The sequence below is a fragment of the Meriones unguiculatus genome (assembly GCF_030254825.1).
Source record: "Meriones unguiculatus strain TT.TT164.6M chromosome 13 unlocalized genomic scaffold, Bangor_MerUng_6.1 Chr13_unordered_Scaffold_33, whole genome shotgun sequence".
Lineage (NCBI taxonomy): Eukaryota > Metazoa > Chordata > Mammalia > Rodentia > Muridae > Meriones > Meriones unguiculatus.
Window position 1 is genome coordinate 7,066,602 of NW_026843645.1, and position 14,616 is coordinate 7,081,217.

Sequence of the window (14,616 nt, forward strand, 5' to 3'; positions counted from 1 at the left end):
TTTCTTTTCTGATCCAGTATCTTTGGTATTTTGTATGCTTTTTGTGCTTTGATAGACATCTTCTTCTTTAGGTTAAGAAATTTTTCTTGTATGATTTTGTTGAAAATGTCTTCTGGACCTTTGATCTCATCCTTCTTCTTCTAATCTGATTATCAGCATGTTGTGTGTTGTCATAATGTCCCAGAGTTCCTGGATGTTTCCTGAAAGTTTGTATGTAGACAGGCTGGTTTTGAACTTCTAGCTCTAACTCCAGTCGAGTGTTGGGCTTAAATGTAGGCCAACATGCCTGGCATCAACATCACCATCATTGGCTGCTGAGCATGGAATATATGGTTTTAGGTATTTATTATGTTTTCTTTTGTATATGTAAGCATAGGCTATTGTGTTGATTTTCATCAACATCATGCATTTGAAATTTGTCAGGGAGTATACTTAATTTCTTAGGATGGCATTTAATGATGACACTAACACTATCTGAGCTTTCTGAGTCATTGAATTGTGGGTTTGTGACACTTTCCTTACCTGTTGTATTTTGTTTTTTTTTATTTTATTTGTTTGTTTTATTCCCATTTAATTCATTTTTAATTTAAATTTGTTTTTTTTTAATTTATTCTCTGACATGAACTCCAGTCTTTGATTACCTCCTCCTGAGTGTTGCAGTCTTGCAATGCCACAGAGGACGATGATGCAGCCATCCTTGATGAGACCTGATAAGCTAGAAGGGAAGGAATTCCTCCCCAATTAGGAGACTAGAGAAAGGGCATAGAGGCAGAAGAAGGAGGGTCGGTGGGCCTGGGAGGAGATGAGGGAGAGGGCAATGGCAAGGATACAAAGTGAACACATTGCAATAAATAAATTAATTAAATTAAAAAATAATTTATCCACTAAACATCCCAATTGTAATCTTCTCCCTTGACTCTTCCTTGTCTCACCCTCCATTCTTCTTTCTTCCTTATCCCACTTCCTATATCTCAGATACAGGGAACCTTCCTCTCCTACCATCTGAACCCAGCCTATCAAGTCTCACTACAACTTCCTGCATCCTCTTCCTCTGTGGCATAGCAATGCCCCCTCCACCAAGGGGAAATGATCAAATAGCAGACAACAGAGTCCATGTCAAAGCCAGCACCTTCTCCCCTTACTATGGATCGAACATGGAGACTGAGCTGCCTATCAGCTACATCTGAGCAGGGGTCTGGTTCCTCTTCATGAATGGTCTTTGGTGGGTCCATCAATCTCCGCAAGTCCCCATGGGCCCAGATTTGTTGTCCATGTTGGTCTTCTTATGGAGGTCCTGCCAGCTCTGGGTCTTTCTACATTCTACTCTCCCACTCTTTCCTATGATTCCCTGTACTCTACCCAAAGTTTGGCTGTGAATCTTAGCATCTGTTTCGAACCCCTAATGGGCAGAGTCTTTTGGAGGATATGTATGTTAGGCTCTCATCCTCTTCCCTCTCCTCAGTCACTTCTGGTGTTGATTCTATTTCCACTTTTGCATAAGAATTGAGCATCTTTCATAGGGTCCTCCTTTTTATTTAGCTCCTTTAGGTCTGTAGATTGTAGTATGTTTATCCAATATTATGGCCATTATCCATTTACAAATGAGCATATACCATGCATGTCTTTCTGGTTTTGGAATAACTCACTTAGGATGATCATTTCTAGTTCCATCTACTTGCCTGAAAATTTTATAGTTTCCTTTATTTTTTAAATACCCGAGGTGCATTCCATTGTGTAAATGTACTACAATTTCTGTAAAACAATGGTTTGGTTGAGAGACATGTAGTTTGTTTCCCTGTTATGGCTATTATGAATAGAGATGCTATGAACACAGTTGAGCAAATATCTTTGTTGAATGGTGGATCATCTTTTTGATATATGCCCAGGAATGGTAGAGCTGGGTCTTGAAGTAACACTATTTCCAATTGTCTGAGAAAGCATCGGATTGATTTTTATAGTGGTTGTATAAGTTTGCACTCTCACCAGCAATGGAGGAGTGTTCCTCTTTCTCCACATTCTCACTAGCTTGCTGTCACTTCAGGTTTTGACCTTAATCATGATGGGTTTAAAATGGAATGTCATTTTCATTTCCATGATTACTACAGATATTGAGCATTTAATGTCCACCATTTGATATTTCTCTGTGGAGAAATCTCTGTATAGTTCTGTACCCCAGTTTTAAATTGGATTATTTGGATTATTGGAGTTTAATTTCTTCAGCTCTTTATATATATTGTTTATTAGCTCTTTCTGTTGTATGTTGGGTTGGTGAAGATCTTTTGCCAGGCTGTAGGCTGTCATTTTGTTCTGTTGACAGAGTTCTTTGCTTCATAGAAGCTTTTTGTTTCATGAGATCCTATTCCTTAATTCTTGATCGCAGAGCCAGTGTTCTTGGTGTTCTGTTGAGGAATTTATTATCTATGCCAATGAGATCAAGACTCTTTCCCACTTTTTCTTCTAACAGATTTAGTGTATCTGGTTTTATGTTGAGGTCTTTGAACAACTTGGACTGTAGTTTGATGTGGGGTGATAAATATGGATCTATTTTCATTTTTCTACATGTAGACTTCCAGTTAGACCAGCACCATTTGTTGAAGATGCTGTCCTTTTTCCATTGCATGGTTTTGGCTTCTTTGTCAAAAATCAAGTGTCGATAGGTGTGTGGGTTTATTTATGACTCTTCACTTCAATTCCATTCATCCACCATTCTGATTTTATTTCAGTACCGTGCATTTTTTTATTACTATTGATTTATAGTAGAGCTTCAGATCAGGGATGGTGATACCTACTGAAGATCTGCTATAGTACAGGAGTGTTTTAGCTATTCTGGCTTTTTTATTTATCCATATGAAGCTGAGAATTGTTTCTTTCAAGTTCCTTAAGGAATTGTGTTGATATTTTGATGGGAATATTATTTAATCTATAGATTGTTTTTGGTATGATAGCAATTTTTACTATGTTGATCCTACTGACCCATGAGCATGAGAGATATTTCTCTCTTCTGGTATCTTTTTCAATTTCTTTCTTCAGAGGCTTAAAGTTGTTTATTTTTTTTTCGTGCAGGTTTTTCACTTGCTTGTTGAGGATAACTCCAAGATACATTATGTTGTTTTGTTTTTTTCCTACCTATTGTGAAGGGTGTTGTTCTCCTAATTCTTTCTCAGTCCATTTGTCTTTTGCATACAGGAGTGCTACTGATTTTTTTTTAGTTAACTTTATATCCAACCACTTTGATAAAGTGTTATTCAACTGTAGGAGTTTCCTACAGTAGAATATTTGGGGTCACTTTTATATACTGTCATATATGTGAATAGCAATACTTTGACTTCTTCCTTATCAATTTGTATCCCCTTGATCACCTTTAGTTGTCTTATTGCCCTAGATAGGACTTTGAGTACTGTACTGAAGAGATTTGGAGAGAGTGTGTGGCCTTGTCTTGTCCCTGAGTTCAGTGGAATTGATTTAACTTTCTTTTCATTTAGTTTGATGTTAGCTATAGGACTGCTGTATATTGTTTTTACTATTTTTAGATCTGTGCCTCTGTCCCCAGTCACTCCAAGACTTTAAACAAGAATAACTGTTGGATATTGTCAAATGCTTTTTTGGCTTCTAAGGAAATGATCCTGTGCTATTTTTTTTTCAATTTGTTTATATGATGGATTAAGATTCCATATATTGGACCATCCCTGCATGCCTGGAATGAAGCCTACTTGGTCATGTTGGATGATATTTTTGGTATGTTCTTGGATTTGGTTTGTGGTTAATTTATTGAGTATTTTTGCATCATTGTTCATAAAAGAGATTGGTCTGAAGATTTCTTTCTCTTTTGGGGTCTTTTAGGATTTATCAAGGTAACTGTGGTCTTACAAAAGGAGTTTGGTCATGTTGTGTCCATTTCTATTTTGTGGAATAATTTGAAGAATATCGGTTTTCACTCTTCATTGAAGTTCTTGTAGAATTCTGCTCTGAAATCATCTTGCCCTTGGCTCTTTTTTTGGAAGGATTTTGATAGCTGCTTCTATTTTTTTAGGCAGTATAAGTCTCTTTAATATCTTTACCTGATTTTTATTCAACTTTGGTAAGTGGAATCTAACAAGAGAATTGTATATTTCATTTAGATTTTTCAAATTTTGTGGCATATAGGCTTTTGACATAAGAGCTAATGGTTCTTCAGATTTTCTCAGTGTCTGTTATCTCTCTGTCTTCCTTTCAGACTTTGTTGATTTGGATAGTGTCTTTCTGCCATTTACTTAGTTTGGCTAAGAGTTTGTCTATATATTTGATTTTCTCAAAGAACTAGCTCTTGGTTTCGTTGATTTTTTTAAATTATTTTCTTTGTTTCTAATTTATTGATTTCAGCCCTGATGTTGGTTATTCCTAGTGGTCTACTCCTGTTGGGTGTGTTTGCTTCTTTTTTTTCTAGGGCTTTCAGGTGTGCCATTAAGTTGCTTGTATGGGATGTCTCCAATAGCTTATGAAGGCCTTTAGTGATATTAAAAGTCCTCTTAGGACTGCTTTCATTGCATCCCACGAGATTAGGTATGATGTGCATTCATTTTCATTGAACTGTAGGAAGTTCTTTCTTTATTTCTTTCCTCACCTAGATTTCATTGAGTAGGGAGTTGTTCAGTTCCCACGTGTGTGTAGGCTTTTTATTATTTCTGTTATTGTTGAGGTTCATCTTTAGTCCATCATGGTCTGATAAGGTACAAGATATCATTTCAGTCTTGTTGTATCTTTTGAGGCCTGGTTTGTGACCTACTGTATGGTCAGTTTTGGAGAAGGGTCCATGAGGTGCTAAAAGAAGATAGATTCTTTTCTTTTTGGGTTTAAAAATTCTCTAGATATCTGTTAGGTCCATTTGATTCATGACATCCATTAGTGTCATTATCTCTCAGTTTAAGTTCTTTTCCATTGCTCTGTCCCTTGATAATAGTGACATGTTGACTTCTCCCACTATTAATGTACGGTGATTGATATGTTCTTTAAATTTTATTAATGTTTCTTTTACAAATGTGGGTGTCCTTGTATTTGGGGCATTGTTGCTCAGAATACAGATGCCATCTTGGTGGAATTTTCCTTTGATGAGTATGAAGTAGTCTTCCTCTTTATTTATTTATTTATTTATTTATTTATTTATATTTAGGAGCAATAACTGACATCAGGCAATATTTTCATAGTTTGAAACTATGTGTAACAGCATAGTTTTTAAAAAAATCTTTCAACATTTTATTGTGTTCTTTTTACATTTTTATTAATAACAGTTTATTCACTTTGTATCCCCCCTGTACCTCCCTTCCTCCTCCCCTTCCAATCCCACCCTCCATCTTTCCCACCCCTGTTCCTTTCCCAGTCTACTGATAAGGGAGGTCCTCCTCCCCTTCACTCTGATCCTAGTCTATCAGGTCTCATTAGGAGTGGCTGCATTGTCTTCTTCTGTGGCCTGGCAAGGCTGATTCCCCCTCAATGGGAGGTGATCAAAATCAAAAAGCAGGCCAATGAGTTCCTGTCAGAGACACTGCCTGTCCCCATTACTATGAAGCCCACTTGAATACTGAACTGCCATAGGCTACCTTTTGTGCAGGGGTTTCAGGCCATCTCCATGAGTGGTCCTTGGCTGGCGTATTAGTTTCACAAAAGACCTCTGTGCCCAGAATTTTTGGAACAGTTACTGTCCTTGTGGAGCTCCTGTCCTCTCCAGGTTTACTATCTCCCAGTTCTTCCATAAGATTCCCTGCACTCTGCCCAAAGTTTGGCAATGAGTCTCAGCATCTGCCTTGACACCCTTCTGGGTTAAAGCCTTTCAAAGGCCCTCTGTGGTAGGCTCCTGTCCTGTTCCTTTGTTCTCCATCATCTGATTTCCATCCTCTTTGCCTTTTTGCATGTGGTTTGAGCATCTTAACCAGCATACTTCCTGATTAACTTCCTTAGGTGTACAGATTTTAGTATTTTTATCCTATATATTATATTCTATATCCACTTATGAGTGAGTATATACCCTGTGAGTCTTTCTGCTTCTGGGATACCACACTCAGCATGATCTTTTCCACTTCCCACCATTTACCTGCAAGTTTCATGTTTTCCTTGTTTTTCATTGCTGAGTTATATTCCATAGTATAGATATACCACAATTTCTGTATCCATTTCTCAACTGAGGGCCATCTCTGCTGTTTCCAGCTTCTGGCTATTACAAATAAAGCTATTACAAACATAGCTGAGTAGATGTCCTTGTTGTATACTTGAGCGCCTTTTGGATATATGCTTAGGAGTGGTATAGCTGGATCTTGAGGAGGCGCTATTCCTAATTGTCTGAGAAAGTGTCAGGTTGATTTGTAAAGTGGTTGTATAAGTTTACATTCCCACCAGCAATGAAGGAGGGTTCCCCTTTCTCCAAATCCTATCCAGCATGAGTTGTCACTTAAGTTATTCTTCTTAGTCATTTTGATGGGTGTAAGGTGAAATCTCAGGGTGGTTTTGATTTGCATTTCCCTGATGACTAAGAATGTTGAACATTTCTTTAAGTGTTTCTCTGCCATTCTATATTCCTCTATTGAGAATTCTCTGTTTTGCTTTGTACCCCATTTTTTAATTTGGGTTACTTGATTTGTTGCTGTTTAACTTCTTGAATTCTTTATAAATACTGGATATTAACCCTCTGTCAGATATAGGGTTAGTGAAGATCCTTTCCCAATCTGTAGGCAGTCGTTTTGTTTTGAAAACAGTTTCCTTTGACTTATAGAAGATTTTCAGTTTCATGAGGTCCCATTTATTGATTGTTGCTCTTAGAGTCTGCACTGTTGGTATTCTGTTCAGGAAGTTGTAGCCTGTGCAAATGAGTTCAAGGCTCTTCCTCACTTTTTCTTCTAACAGGGTTAGTATGTCTGGTTTTATACTATACTGAGGTCTTTGATCCACCTGAACTTTAGTTTTGTGCAGAGTGGTAATTATGGATCTATTTTCATTTTCCTACATGTAGACATCCAGTTAGACCAGCACCTTTTGTTGAAGATGCTATCTTTTTTCCGTTGTATGGTTTTGGCATCTTTGTAAAAATCAGGAGTCCATAGTGTGTGGGTGTATTTCTGGGACTTCTATCCAATTCCTTTGATCCACTAGTTAGTGTCTATGCAAGTACCATGCAGTTTTTATTACTTTTGCTCTAGAGTACAGCTTGAGATCAGGGATGGAGATACCTCCAGAAGATCTTTTATTATGGAAGATTGTTTTAGCAATTCTGGGTTTCTTGTTATTCCATATGAAGTTGGGAATTTTTCTTTCAAGGTCTGTAAAGATTTGTGTTGGTAATTTGATGGGAATTACATTAAATCTGTAGATTGAATTTGGTAAGAGGACCATTTTTACTATGTTTATCCTGCCAAGCCATGAGCATGGGAGATCTTTCCATCTTCTGATATCTTCTATTTCTTTCTTTAGAGACTTGAAATTTTTTCATACAAGTCTTTGACTTGCTTGGTTAGGTTCACACCAAGGTACTTTATGTCCTTTTTGACTATTGTGAAGGGTGTTGTTTACCTAATTTCTTTCTCAGCACTTTTGTCATTTGTATACAAAAGGGCTACTGATTTTTTGAGTTGATTTTGTATCCAGCCACATTGCTGAAAGTATTTGTCAGTTTTGGGGTTCCCTGGTAGAATTTTGGGGGTCACTCAGGTATACTCTCATATCATCTACAAATAGTGATACTTTGACTTCTTCTTTTCCCATTTGTATCCCCTTAATCTTCTTTAATTGTCTTATTACTCTAGCAAGGACTTCGAGAACTATGTTGAAGAGATATGGAGAGAGGGGGCAGCCTTGCCTTGTCCCTGAATTCAGTGGGATTGTTTTAAGTTTCTCTCCATTCAGTTTGATGTTGGCTATATGTTTTCTGTATATTGCCTTTACTATGTTTAGGTATATGCCCTGTATCCCTGATCTCTCCAATACTTTAAAAATGAATGGATGCTGGATTTTTTCAAATGCTTTTTCAGCATCTAAGGAGATTATCATGTGTTTATTTTTCTTTCAGTTTGTTAATATGGTGGATCATATCGATAGATTTTTGCATATTGAACCACCCCTGAATACCTGCCTGAAGCCTGCTTGGTTGTAGTGGATGATATCTTTGATGTATTTTTGTATTGGGTTTGCAAAGTATTTTGTTGAGTATTTTTGCATCAATGCTCATAAGAGTGATTGGCCTGAAATTGTCTTTATGCTGGGGTATCCAGGGCTGCTTGCTCCTGAATAACTGGGTTCTGGAGATGCCATATTGTTTGTCTTTTGTTGGTTGAGCTTTTACACTGGCCTCTACCCATTGGTATATCTTAGGTGTTGGGTGTTAGTTTCTGGTACTTCCTGGAATCCTGTGGTGGGTCGAATCCCCTTGGCAGAAAGATTTTTCCCAAAGGAGCTCTCCTCCGTTTTTTAGGTATGGTCAATGAATGGCAGGTGTTTTTCAAGAATTGCCACAGCTCATCTCAGGCATACAGACCTGAGTAGTAATTGTTGCCTTTGTTAGTAAAGGGGGCTATCCTCTCACCCAGAGAAGTTCTGGAGACAGCTGACCTGCTGCTGGGTTTCTTGCTGTAAATTTAGTGAGCTGCTGCTGTAACCTGGGTGCCTTCTGGTTTGGTCAGTTTAGTTAGGGAAAACTGGTTGTCCTTTGGAGCAGTATCTGGGGGTTGATCTCAGGGAACCCAGGCTTCTGTAGGTTTGAGTTTGGAGCTCTATACCACAGTAGCCAAGTGGTAATCAGTGGCAGGTGAGCACCACTTTCATGTATACAGCAGGAGGCTAGAGTATGGATCCTGTGGATAACCAGAAAGTTTTCTGGAGCTAGGTGTCCTGAGGTAGGGCCAGATATTTTCCCCACCTTAGGGTTTTCTCCCAATAGGAAGACTCAGTCTGTGGTGTTTGACGTGGTGTGTAGAATGCATAGGCACTTGCCAATGATGGCTCCAAGCTGGTGACTGGGAAAGAAGCTGAGAACTTTTCCAAAAATGTTCCTGTGTATGGTGGATGTAGTGTGTGTGTGGAGAGTTGGCTGAGTTCTCTAAGCTGGGACCTGCTGTTTCCCTGCCTGTGGGGTTTTCTCCAGACAGGGAAACCCAGCTTCTAGTGTCCGGGGGCACACAATTCTGTGATGGAGAGTAGGGCATATAAGCCTAGCAGCTGGAGGCACACTCAGGCCTGGCGGCTGTGCACCCACCGGTCTGCAGAACCTTTCCAGGGATAAAATGGGTGACCTGAGGTCAGTCCTGCTTTCTTCCCTGTTTTTTTTTTTCCTAGACTGGGGCTCCCAGTCTATGGTGCCCTGGAGAACATAATTTAGTCTGGAAAGTTTATCAGGACAGAAAGGTGTATCCTGGGACCCGGGATATCTTCCGGGTTCTTGCTGAGTGACCTGAGAGTGGACCTGACTGACTCCCACACCGTGGAGTTTCCTCTCACCTGGGAAACAGGATCTCTGTTGTTTTAGGGCCCAGAGTTCAGTCTTTTAGTTGCTGTACCAACATTGCTGTCCTACTCCTCAGACCCAATGTCCTTCTGGCACCACCATCTTGGATTCCCCCCTTCCTCATCCCTTTCAATTAATTTTGGTTGAAAGTCTATTTTATTAGATATTAGAATAGCTACTCCTGCTTGCTTCTTGGGTCCATTTGCCTGAAAACCTTATTCCTGCTGCAACATCCCAGGAACTTTCCCAGAGATTAGCTGGGTGCTCTGAGGTTGGACCCGATTGTTTACCTCATCATTGGTTTTCTTCTTACATTTGAAACACAGTCAGTTGGGACCCACAGATCCAACTATTGGACGCCATGCAGTCTCTGCTACCCAGCTTATCAGACACAGTATGCAATCAGCCCAACCATCTGGGATCTATGTTTTTTTACAGTTTTTTTTCTTTATTTTTTTATCAGTTACATTTTATTAACTCTGTATCTCAGCCGTGTCCCGATCCCTCATTCCCTCCCAGTCTCTCCCTCCCTCCCTCATCTTCACCGTTCCGCTTTCAAAGTTCAATGATAGGGGGGACCTCCTCCCCATTCATCTGATCCTGTTTTATCAGGTATCTTCAGGACTGGCTACAAATCCCTCCTCTGTGGCCTAACAGGACTGCTCCTCCCTTCGGGGGTGGGGATACCAAAGAGAAAAAAGATAATCAATTGAGCGGACATGGGGTAAGATGATCAATCCTCATTTAGAAAGACAGATGGGATGTGCATTGAACGTATGACAGGAGTCTACTGAGCACATCTGAAAGACTCTAACTAGCAGTGTTTTCAAAGCAAAGACTCATGACCAAACCTTTGGCAGAGTACAGGGAATCATAAGAAAGAAGGGGAGTTAGTCTGATGGGGAAAGGATAGGAGCTCCACAAGGACCAAATATATCTGGGATCTATTTTTAATTTTTACTGAATATGAGTATTTTGATTGTATGCATGAATATGCACCTCTTGCGTGCCTAATCCTCACAGTAGTCTGAAGATGTCTTCAGAACTCATGAACTTATAGCAATTGATAGTAGTGGGTCCCAGGTAATCACTGACAATTGAGCCCAATTATTTGAAAGAGCAGCAAGAACTCCTCACTGCTGAGCCATCTGTCCTGTTTTATGTTGCTTATTTATGATCAGCATTTACATTTACATGTTAATATTTTCATCTTTCTATTTTTAGGTGTTTAAACATGCATTCCCTTTTAGTAAGATATCATTGAAGTTACAGTTTAAGCTGGGGCAGTGCAATTTCTGGAGAATAAATATACAACAGGAGTGAATGTATAATTCCTTGTAGGAGCTTCAGTAAAGACCTCTGAGTTCTTTCAATATTTTGTGTTTGTTTGATTGACTTTTAGAGGAGGCTCTGTCTTACTCTATAGGTCTGGCTGTCCTAGAACTTTTTGAATAGATAATGCTGACATCCAGTTCAATAAGATACAGCTGCGTCTGCCTCCTGAGTGATGGAATTGAAGGCATGACAGAATACACCCAGCTTGTCCACCATTTTTTGTAGTTAATAACTGTTAATAAATTTCTCTGATCTGTACTTAGTATTGATCATCTGTTAATTTCTCTCTCTGTGTGTCTCTGTCTCTATGTCTGTGTCTCTCTATTTCAAACCCTTCTCTCTGTTTGTCTTTGTCCACATTAATTGCCATGTCTATTCCAAAGCTATATCCTCTTCAAAAAGTTCATATATGATACAGTTAAAACTTGTTATTCCGTTTTCTTCTAAAATGACTTAGTGATAACATTAATACTTCTTTTTTAATAGAAAGTTTTAATCTTTATTTTTAATCTATAGACTACATTATTTAGTAAGGAGGATATACAAAACAATGATCAAAGAATAATCGTGTGTTCTATTCCTTTTCTTTTGTCTGGTCACTCAGAAATATGGTGCTATTGGCTATGATTGTTGTTGCTTGCCACTCACATTATTTTTATCCATGTATTCACTGTAGTCCACTTTCCCTTCCACGAATATATGAGTCCCCCTCTTCACATACTGATATGCCACATCCCTGAGCCCTGGTCCAAACATAATATTCAGTACCATGTTGTCTTTTGACTGATGTTACCCATCTGTTCAGTGTCCCCTGATCAACACATCTCATTTGTTGCTATATAAAATATCATGACTGTGTTTTGTCCTTCCACCTTTCTCATGACAGGGTCCTGACCTACTCACCCAAGTAACTGAAAATGATTCATAGATTGCTCAAGTACCCAACTAATGGCTACTTTATATTCATGTCTTACAAACTAATGAAACACAGGTTTTTGAAGCACACCTTTGTTTTTTGTTTGTTTGTTTGTTTTTGGTTTTTTTTTCAATCTAACCTTTAGGCTTTTTCATCTCCCCTACTTCACATCACGCATAGCACCCAACTGTATAACATTCGCACTTCTGTGTCAGAAAATAAATGGAAGAAGCAGTAGAATTATATGATTATATTGACAATGACGTATAAATCATATCATTGCCACTGTTTCTGTTGTACAAATGTATGGCATATTTTAGAATTCAGTGACCTTCAATGATGTGCATGTGAAATTCAGCCAAGAAGAGTGGGCCTTGCTGGAACCTTCCCAGAAGCAACTCTACAAAGATGTGATGCTAGAGACCTGTGAAAACCTCACTGCTATAGGTAAGACTGCAATTTTTCTTTCACTTTTAAAATAAAGAGACAACTCTTACTTTGTTATTGATCCTCTTCTGTAATTCCAATTGAGAATGAGGAGGAATGTGGTAAATAAATCAGACATGATTCTAAGGGTCACAGAAGATAATGATTTAAGTTTTGCCTTAATAATAACATGTTATTTCCAATAATATATATTTTCTCGTACTATATTTTAGGCTACAATTGGGATGACCATAATATTGAAGAACATTTTCAAAGTTCTACAAGTAATAAAAGGTAACATTATGTGCACACTGATACAGATATGAATCTTAAATTTTAATGTGTCCTGGAAGTTTGGGGTTTTTTGTTTGTTTGTTTATTGGCTCCTTTTTATTTTCTGTTTTTGAAATATATTTTTTCTGGGTATCTGTGACTTTCTTAGACTTGCTTGTTAGACCAGCCTGACCTCAAAATAACAAGCAAGATCTGCCTGCTTCTGCCTCCACAAGTGCTGGGATTGAAGGCATGTACCAGCACACATGGCTGTGTCCTGGAAGTTTTAAAGAAAAGCAACAGTGTAAAAACAGCACTGCTTTACGTGTACTGATGATCATTAAAATCTCATAATTCCATGTACTTCAATGTCAGGTATCTGATTTGTGTTTACAAGGCACTCCCCTAAGATAGAAGAAAATAAAATAATATTGTAACAAAAATACCATTTGAATCATATGGACATTACAGCTACTGACTTGAACTGCCAATCTGTTTAGTCTCATTCTATCTACTCAGATATTGTAAGAGGTATGCACACTGAATTGGTGATCAGTATGTGTCCAAAACCTTTTAATAAGCAAAAATTTCATAGTAGAACCAGTGTTACTCATTTTCGTGCAGTAACTTTGTAAAGTTTAGTGAAAGAAGCAGCTTATGAGAATCAAGAATATTGTTGTGGAGAAACCTTAATCCCTATATGACATATCTATGATGAACAAAAAACAAACTGTGTTAATTCAATGTGGGAATCTTTATTATTTTTGTAAATTAAACTGGTATATCATATGTCAAAATGATTCTAAGACACATGAGCATAGGGATATTGAAAGAAGCAGTGTCCCTGTCTTTCTCCAAGAACAATTGATTTGGTAGTAGTCCCCACTGTGAGTAAATTTTCTGAATGTGATAAATGGTTACTGTTAATTGGTTTTGCAACTTCACTGAGAATTTATCAGCAAACTCATATTGCTGAAAATACCTATGAATACTAGGAATTTGGAACTTCTGCTTTTCCTGGCTCACTTTGTAAATGAAGTATCATTCATACAGTACAAAAATTTGTGAATGGGATTGCTGTGGTAAAACTGTGAATTCTTAAATACTCTTCATATATAGGAGAAAACCTCTTATAGAAAAATGATGCTATAAAAGTGATCCATATAACAAATTCTCTTACCATCACAGGGATCTTCAAAAATACCCATAATGAAGGGGAATACCGTGAATGTAAATAATGTGATAAAACTTTTAAATTTGATTCTTCTTTACCATTAGACCAAATTATGAAATTAATTCATATAGATAAATATATTTATTAGTGTAATGAAATGACGGTGGTAAATCTTTCACATGTGCCAATTTTCTTTGCAGGCATGAAAGCAGTCATACTGGAGAGAAACCCTTTAAATGCACTCTATGTGGGAAAACCTTCCCCTATATCACTGTTCTTATATGGCATAAAAGAACACACACTGGAGAGAAGCCTTACAAATGTAATCAATGTGGTAAAGCCTTTGCAAAAAACAGTCATCTCATGAGCCATAAAAGAACACACACTGGAGAGAAACCTTATGAATGTAATGAGTGTGGCAAAGCCTTTGCAGAAAACAGTACTCTCTTAAGCCATAAAAGAACACACACTGGAGAGAAACCTTATGAATGTAACCAGTGTGGTAAAGCCTTTGCACAAAACAGTCATCTCATAAGCCATAAAAGAACACACACTGGAGAGAAACCTTATGAATGTAATGAGTGTGGTAAAGCCTTTGCAGAAAACAGTCATCTCATAAGACATAAAAGAACACATACTGGAGAGAAACCTTATGAATGTAATGAGTGTGGCAAAGCCTTTGCAGAAAACAGTACTCTCTTAAGCCATAAAAGAACACACACTGGAGAGAAACCTTATGAATGTAATGAGTGTGGCAAAGCCTTTGCAGAAAACAGTACTCTCTTAAGCCATAAAAGAACACACACTGGAGAGAAACCTTATGAATGTAACCAGTGTGGTAAAACCTTTGCACAAAACAGTACTCTCTTAATCCATAAAAGAACACACACTGGAGAGAAACCTTATGAATGTAATGAGTGTGGCAAAGCCTTTGCAGAAAACAGTACTCTCTTAAGCCATAAAAGAACACACACCAAAGAGAAACCTTATGAATGTAACCAGTATGGTAAAGCCTTTGCACAAAACAGTACT

General features: G+C 38.0%; 1 protein-coding gene across 1 annotated transcript; it reads left to right on the top strand.

Moving 5' to 3' along the window:
* Positions 1-13,959: 13,959 nt before the first annotated feature.
* On the top strand, positions 13,960-14,313 carry LOC132650817 (zinc finger protein ZFP2-like; the record flags this gene model as incomplete). Its single annotated transcript, XM_060376132.1, has 1 exon — positions 13,960-14,313. A coding segment is annotated over one exon (354 nt), but the record flags the coding sequence as incomplete, so codon positions are not given.
* Positions 14,314-14,616: the final 303 nt, after the last annotated feature.